General features: G+C 43.1%; 1 protein-coding gene across 1 annotated transcript in view; it reads left to right on the forward strand.

The window, feature by feature from the left end:
• DUSP10 (dual specificity phosphatase 10) overlaps positions 1–7,660 on the forward strand; it is a gene marked incomplete at its 5' end in the record, with an annotated part of 32,588 nt that extends 24,928 nt beyond the window's left edge. Inside the window, 2 exons of the mRNA XM_084245999.1 lie at positions 4,039–4,407; positions 7,194–7,660. Of these exons, the coding sequence (XP_084102125.1) occupies positions 4,039–4,407; positions 7,194–7,459 (635 nt within the window). The 3' untranslated portion in view covers positions 7,460–7,660. The remainder of the gene's footprint in view (positions 1–4,038; positions 4,408–7,193) is intronic.
• Between the last annotated feature and the right edge of the window lie 1,013 nt (positions 7,661–8,673).

Here is an 8,673-nt window from a genome sequence, read left to right on the forward strand (position 1 = left end):
TACTTCAGTCCTTCTGCCTGCTCTGCTCCCTGCTCTGGCTCTGGTGAATTCTCTCACCCTCCCGCGCTTCTGACTGTACCCAGTGCATGTACAAACAAACAAATAAATAAATAAATAAAAAATACATGCCTCTAAAAAAAAAAAAGGCATTTAAAAAAAAAAGAAATTCAAAAGCTTGCGTGCAAAGCGCTGTCCACCTTTAGAATATGGAAATCTCTCAGTTGTAGACTCCACATTTGGGTGTGGTTTCTTTAATTTGCTATCCAGAGTGCTGCTCTGAAGCATGTTACAGAGGGCGCTTATGTTTGTAGTACAGCAGTAACTGAAACTCCAGCAAGAGTCAAAAGGCACCCACAAAAAGAAGTTTCCCACTAAAACTAGACTCCATTGCTCTAGTGGGACCATGACCTGACTAACATCCTGTTGGAAGGCACTGATGAGCTGCTTTCTTTATCTTTTTTTCTTTTGAGGTGCTGGGTATTCTATATTGATGCCATTTAACATCATCATGCTGGCATCGAGACCCGACAGTGTGGTCTCGGGATCCCTGAGCTCACTTGGGGATCTCTTGTACTATAGTGTGCGTGGGTCAACTGGAGGTGAGGATCCTGATGGGCATGATATTGGGGTAGCAAGACCTTATTTCTATACAGGTATATGTCAGAATGGTCACTTAGTCTCTGATGGCACTGTTTTAGGGGTAGGTAACATTCGTCCCATTTTCCAGATCTGTCAGCAAAGGCTTCCCCAAGGGAATGTGGTTTGCACCAGGGCTTACACTGTTGTGATGACCATCACAGCTGGCTCTGTCTGCCTCCACTGGCTCTAACCATCAGGCTGCGCTGCCCCCAGGTCAGTTGTTTGCTAATTATCATTCTGCCATGTTTCTATATAGAGATACAAAAGATTCCAGACTCCTTGTGAGGTGACCATCCCCTCTGGCCGTTAGTGGTAGATGATGGGTAGGGTGGGGGCGAAGAGGGGGAAGAGCAAATCCTATGCCTCCGCTCTTTCCTTTCTCCCCTCCTCAGCTTCCAATTCCAACTTGAAAAAAAATCCCTCTGCAGACATTGCTCCTTAAAGAAGCTCCTCTGCTTTAAGCCCCAGCCATCCCAGAGAGGCTTTGTATACCCAGGCCTGCGTGGATCAGCAGGCTGGCGAGTGAGCAGGGCACCCTGTCTCTCCTGTTCCCTGAGAATGTTCTTGTCTGCCTAATGTGTTCGAATTTTATGTCCTTTTCTACCCGCTCTGTCTCCAGATACTCAGCAAGCACAGTTCCCACATGGCTCACACACACCATAGATACAGAATTTTACATGTGAGCACCCCCTGCGATTCGGAGCATTCTGTGTCTGTGTCTCCAGCTCCCTCCCCCATTGGGTTTTTGCCCCCATTAGGCAAATGGAAGGCCCATGCCACCTGTCAGCATTACATCATTGGCTCTCCAGAACACAGTCCCACCAAAGGCCTTAAACAAAGTAGTTCTTCTTGTATTGTTTGCACTCAAAGAGCTGATATCATGCCAACTGATGTCATTGTATGTCTTTGTGTAACTGCTATGGCAACTGGGCAGGTGGGGAGCCTCCAGCTGATGTCATTGGAAAGGAGGTGTAGAGACAGAATTTTAAAAAGCTGTATGCTGCTTTTTTCTGTGTGGGGGGTTTTCTGGCATGCATGTTTTTAACTAGCTGCTTTTAAGACAAATTACAGCTTGAGTACCCTAAATAAGAACAGAGAGAAGTTCCCTCCCTAACCCCCCCACTTCTTTTGAGTTTATTTTGTTGTTCTTTCCTCTCCTCTCGTCTTATATGGAAAAGTGTAACACTGCCTTTTTCTTAAGAAAAAAATAAGTGAATTTGGTTCCCATCACAGGATCAGTGTGGCTCTGTTTACTTGGTTTTTATGGGGGCAAAGCTGAGCAGATTTTAAAATAACTCTTTCGCATCTCTTTTGTGGTGCTTGGCACAACTGTGGGCAATTTAAAAAACATTTTTTTAAAAAGTTCTGCTAGTTTTCCATTTCTTTTGTCTCCATTCAAAATGACTTCTCTGGGTCCCAACTGTGTTACTACAATTTCAGAGCAGAACAAACAGATATGTATGTAAAGGCAGCACTGAAATCTTGAAACCCATTAAAAGGATTGGGCAGGCTTGTTTTTCTTTGCAAAAAGCAAAGATAGGTTTTGATGCTTAGTGAGCGGTGATAATAATATGACCCCTTTGAATATTCTTTGGGTCACTGGTAGGACTTAATGAAAACTTAGCTTCCCTGGTTTTTAGGGGACTAGCTGTGACCCTCCCTGGGACTGGGTGTTGGTTATGGTCTGGAGATTCCTACTGTGGAGGCTCTAGAAAAGACTTGAAATGGAGAAGGACATATAGTAGTTTCAGAAACTAGTGGAAAGAACAGATCGACTTCCTGTCCTTATTTCAACATAGCCATATCCTGTTCACACTGAGTGCTTCCTGCCTTCCCTCCTGAAGCCACCAAGATGGACGCCAAGCATCTGTCTTCCGGGAAAATGTTGGGTCCCGGTGGCTTTCAGTATGTAGGAGATTTCCACTGTCCCTCTCTTTTCAAAGGGAAGGCCAGAGTGGACCTAGTCATTTGATTAGAATGGTCACTGCTTTGGTGGTGATGTCAGCTCGGATTTCATAGCCCTTCATGTGTGTTGTCTACAGTGACTCTCATCATAGCCCTGTGGGTTTACCCATGTGGGCGATGCAGCGAACAAATGTTGAAGGAAAGCATATAAGCAGTAAACTAGGATCCATGCATTTCCTAACTTTTTTGTTTGATCATTTAGTATTTGATCACGTGTGGGGTGAATGCTTTGAAATTGGCTTTCTCCATTCAATAGCAAACAATATCATGTTCTTTGTTTTCATAACTTTTAATGGTACATCATCATAGTCCATCAGATGGGTATAATAAATAACTGGACCTGTTTAAAAATATGTGTTTGTTTTTTACTTGGTCTTTTCTATAAAATAGATAATGCTATAGTGATTATTTGTCTAGCTGAATATCTTTGATTAGATGATTTCCTTACGATATCTCCCCCATGTGACTATTCACTTGTTGAGAGTGGGGGTTTTGCATTTTAAATCAGGAAACTTGTACCCTTTTAAGGTTTTTATGCTAGATCCATAATTCTTAGGAGGCACAGCAAAGCCTTGAGCATGAAGATGTGTATTTGTGGGTCTGTTTGGGTTTATATCCATGCAATTCTCAGAAAGGAGTGTTTGGGGAACTGGGATCCTCTCAGGTTTTATTCTGTTAGGGGTGGTGATTGTCAGGAGCTTCTGTGGAAAATATCACAAAAGAGGTCATAAGGATGGCTCCTTCTCTGGAGTTTTGTCTTTTCCAAGCATTTCTCTGCTGCTTCAACCTGTGGGCATTCAGATAAGTACTATTAATAAAAACAGCTAGTCTGCTAAGAGGTAGATGCCTTTATCCTCCTTTAATAGGTGGGGAGACTGAGCAATGACTGTGGCCCAGCTGCAGAGCAGGAAGCAGAGGATTGGGGTGATAGCCCAGGTGATCTTTTTTCCTGGGCCCCTACTCAGAACCGCTCTTCTGTCTTGGGAGCCCACTTGTCATTCTGGATGCAGCGAATCAGTGAGGGAGCAAGACAAATCTCTGCAGGGGGAGATGCTGGCAGAAGTTTCCCATTGGAGAAGGCCATCCAGGCCTCCCCTGACTCTCCAAGTGCAAGGTTCTATATAGGCCACTGAGCATAGGGTTCTTTGAGGCAGATAAAATTTGCTGCTGATGAAAATGCCTGATAGGGCGTGGCACTATTTCCTGGGACCCTGCCCCAGTTTGTGTAAAGAGTGTATTTCCAAAGGGCACATGGAGCTCTCCCCTCCCAAGCCTGTCCTGAGCCACAATGGACTTGCTTTTTTGTTTTGATTTTAAATACCTATCAAATGTACATAGGTGACCTTGCACACTTGTTGCCGGGGGTTGGGGGGAAAGGAAAGTAGCTTTTGCTGCCAGGGATAGTCATTATCGCTTGCTGTGTTTTCATTCCAGGTGGACTTAGCAGTTTTAAGCAGAACCATGAAAACCTCTGTGACAACTCCCTCCAGCTGCAGGAGTGCAGGGAGGTGGGGGGCGCATCTGCGGCCTCGAGCCTGCTACCTCAGTCCATCCCTACCACGCCCGACATCGAGAATGCAGAGCTTACCCCCATCTTGCCTTTCCTGTTCCTCGGCAATGAGCAGGACGCTCAGGACATGGACACCATGCAGCGACTGAACATCAGCTACATCATCAACGTCACCACTCACCTGCCCCTGTACCACTACGAGAAAGGCCTGTTCAGCTACAAGCGGCTGCCCGCCACCGACAGCAACAAGCAGAACTTGCGGCAGTACTTTGAGGAGGCCTTCGAGTTCATTGGTAATTATCTCCCAGGGTGACTCTCCTGCCTTCCTTTCCCTTCCAGCATTTGCTTAAATATAAGACCGAGGTTTATTCCAGCATTGTGTAAAAGCTGTTCTGAGGTGTTTTTGGTTTCAGCCACTGGGTGCAGGCAGTTTCCATGTCAAGGCCATGGACTCCATTTGGGATAGACAGGAAAGTGCAGGGATTACATTTGCTTAGGGTCTGTTCAATGAGAAATCCTCATCCCTGGAGTTCTCAAGGAAAAGTGGTAGAGGTTCCCATCCATATGCCTTATAACTGAAGTTCAGAATAATTGATGGAGAGTAAGAGGCTGGAAGGCAGATGGGGTTATCTGGTCTACTAGAGCTACTCCTTGCCTGGAAGGAAATAAATGTAGTGACTATAATACCACCTCCAAACTTCCCCACACCTCCCTCAGGTCCTGTAAGCCTGTTCCTCTAGCATAGGAGGTGATTTCATTTCCTTATTTTGACTTAAATGAATTTGAAGTTGGTATCTCCCTTCACACAAGTCTGAGGCAGGGGTAGCATTTGCTGTGGAGGTGCTTCTGGAGAACCTTTTTCAGTAAAGGTAATGCTGTCTTGAACTCTATAATTGCCACATCAGTTTTGGGGAGAGAGAAGAGTGGAGGCACTTAATCATTTCCTTCTACGTTTTCCCCTCTATTCTAATGCTTTGGTAGCAATAGGGTGAGTGTGTGTGCGAATGACAGGAGCTACTAGGTTTCCTTAATCAGTGTGCACCACACTCACTCAATAGGAAAAGTCAAGGTCCGCAGCCCAAGTTGTTCCCAAGGAGGAAAATCATAGCAATGACCAATTTTCATCTTCAGAAGGAAGTGGCAGCCAGCCTAACATAATCCCAACTTTCACTTTTACTGCTCAATAGCCTTGAACTAGTGTAAGGTTCAAATAATCATTTGGGAAACCTGACACCTAGAAGATACTTAACAGGTTTTTTCAAGTGACTCCAACCTTTATTACCACAGACTGGTGACCTAGTACTTTTCCTAAATATTATAACAGGTGGTTCCTGGCCTCTGTCCCAGGAAGAATATACTCATTTGTGTTTAGTGTTCCTTTGTCAAGGAAAAAAAAAAGCCTTGAGTTTAATAGTCATTGGGTCTGGTGGATTTGCTGTAAAATTGGTAGCACTGGTCACTCTGCCCAGCTGCTTTGCTTCATGATTGTATCTTTAATGCAGGATCATGGAATATTCCATTTAGAAGGAAATGGCCTCTCAAAGTGGCTACTGAATTCAGCAAAGTAAAGTGACTCCTCCAAGGTCAGAGGAATTTTCATGTCAGAGAAGGTAGCAAAACTCAGGACCCTTGACTTACAGGCGAGAGGTCTTTCTATAATTCTCCAGGACAGTGTTTACTCTGCTCTATTCATTCCTACCGCAAACTTGTGTGAATAGCCCCTGAACATTTTCCAGAGTATTACTCCCATCATTCAGATAGAGGAATGGAGGATCTGGGACATCACAGGACTCACACAAGATCACTCATCTAGTGTGTAATGGAACCAATGGCCAAGCATACCTCTTGGCAGCTCATTCTCTTAACCACTGCACCTCCCAGTGTTGATGAGGAGGTTGATAAATAATGTGTGCTGAACAGAAGACAATGTTCAGGGACTCTGGGAATGACATCCATCTAGGGAATAAGCCAACTGGCATAATCAAACTGGAAGCCCCGCCTCTGCTTAGTTTATATTGGAATCTTAGCATTTTCCCCAAAGCAAAACTATACAATTTCAGTCTATCCAATGGTATAAGAATGAAAATAAGCCTGTGCTATGCATTCAGAGGTTACCAGTTGGGAACAACTAGAACATTATAAACACTATTTCTTAAAATGCTATAGATTTTTAAGATGAAATTTTTTACACAGTGGCCCACTGGTGGGTAGCTAGTAGAAGTAGTTTAATTTAAATCACTGCTCACCTTATTCTCGCTACTTTCCAACTTTTGGTCTATTGGTATTCCCTCAGGCTTGCTTTCTTCAAGGATGGCTTTAATCTAGAAGTGTCTTTAAGAATCCATTCAGACACAGCCCATGAGTTAGTCTTTAATAAGACTAGCTTTCCTGAGTCTTTAATAAATGGAAACACACAATGTTGCCTCCTTCAATTTTGGAATCTCAGCCATTGCTGGAATTTTTTCATCATTGGCATCCCTGTATACAGAGGATTGAAGCTGAGGGGATTGTCCTAGCTATGGTGAGGCTTTAGCTAACTTTGCCAAAGTAGGCTTTTCTGATGAGAAGTTGAACCCAGTAACTTCCTAGTTGGGTTTCGTTCCTTTAACCTCAGAGCAGGGTCTTGTAAGACTGAAACTCTTATCCATGTAATACCAGTTCCTGTACAGAGTGATTCTACAGTATAAAGAAGGAAATTTCTACCCCCTCTATCACAGGTGGAACAGACAGTGTTAACAACATTAGCTTCAGTAAGCCACACAGCTGGCCCATCCTTAATTAGAAAGGTCTATTTAATCAGTAGCTTGCTTGGCATGTAAATCAATGGCGTTGTAGATCTAACTTCAGTGGCTGCTGTCCCTTCTGTTGGAATCATTCCTTCACCCTGTAAATGTAGAAAAGTAGTTTCTTATTCCTACTTACTTTTTTTTTAACCAGTTCTCAAATTACTTTGTAAATTATGTAGCTGATTCTTTCTCTATACAATATGGCATTGCCAGGTCTAGACAACAATTAATGTCTCTCTTCTTCCATCAAATTCTTCCTCCCTCACCTCTTGCCCTTTCTCCCTTTTTTCCAGAGGAAGCTCACCAGTGTGGGAAGGGGCTTCTCATCCACTGCCAGGCTGGGGTGTCCCGCTCGGCCACCATCGTCATCGCCTACTTAATGAAGCACACAAGAATGACCATGACTGATGCTTACAAATTTGTCAAAGGCAAACGACCAATTATTTCCCCAAACCTTAACTTCATGGGGCAGTTGCTGGAGTTTGAGGAAGACCTAAACAATGGGGTGACCCCGCGAATCCTTACACCAAAGCTGATGGGCGTGGAGACAGTCGTGTGATGGCTGGGGATGGAAAGGATACCATTCTCCCTTAGGAGACAGACAGGAAGGAGGATGGATTCTTTCTTTTCTTTTCTTTTTTCTTTTTTATTTTAGATGGACAAAGTTTGTGAATGGAAACAAATTTGTTCAAAAACTTTATTTTTAACACGTGTGTGAAGAATTTAACTTTTGATGCCATTGAGATTTACTTCCCATGAACTGATAAAGCAGGGAGGCAAAAGAAGTAATTTTTTTAAGCCAACAATAAAAATATAATAAAATTTGTTTCTTCCCCTTTTCCTTTTAAGCTATTTGTAGAGTTTATGATTGAATAGTCTGTGCAGGCTCATAGACCGAAGATACTCCACTTTAAACCCCTTCAAGAGAACCAGAAGAAAGTAGGAAATGATATTGGATCTTGAAGTGGTGGGGGCTGCCACAGCACCCACATAGAAAGCAGAAACCCAACACAAGCCAGCCCTGTGTGTTTGCTGGGGCAAGGAGAATATCAGGGCAGATTAAGTGGTCTAAGAACCCTTCACATTCTTTAAGGAGACAAAGGAAACTGTTGATTTTGTGTGTTTCGTTCTCTGAATGACTCCCCTCCCCTCTGGGTTTAAGAGACTTTTTTGAAGTAGCAAGGAACTGACCATCCTACCCTCTGCCTTCACTGGCTTCTTGTGCAATAATATGCTGTTTTGAGTGTGCAAACAAGTTAGCGCTGGCAGCCGAATAATAGACAAATAGATGGCCAGCTTGGAGGGAGAAAGGAATTCAACAAAACCAATTGCTTTCCTTCCCACCTTTTTCCTTTAATTTTTTTTTTTTGATTTGATTCTGGTTACAGTGCCATAAACCTTGTTACATATGTATATCAGAATGTAAAAAAAAAAGACAAAAATTTATTTAAAAATATTTTTCGCAAAAAATCTTGGCGTGTTTCTGTTGATTGTGTAAAAATTTATTTTCATTATATAAATGAAACTCATTTTGGGATGTGTCTTTTTTTCCTCCTCTTTTTCTCAGATCAGATTCAAGCATCTCTTACCTCGGGTCACTTGTATATATTACACAGTTGGAAAAAAACACATGCTTGTATATGGGGGGAAAAGATGTGGAAGGGAAAATGTCCTCTGTGCTCATATGAAGCAGAGAGAATTCACAGGGAAGCAAAAGAGTTCCAGGATGATCTTCCCTGCCATCACCCCCTCTAATGTCAACCCCCACCATCC

The sequence above is a fragment of the Talpa europaea genome (assembly GCF_964194135.1).
Source record: "Talpa europaea genome assembly, chromosome: 10".
Lineage (NCBI taxonomy): Eukaryota > Metazoa > Chordata > Mammalia > Eulipotyphla > Talpidae > Talpa > Talpa europaea.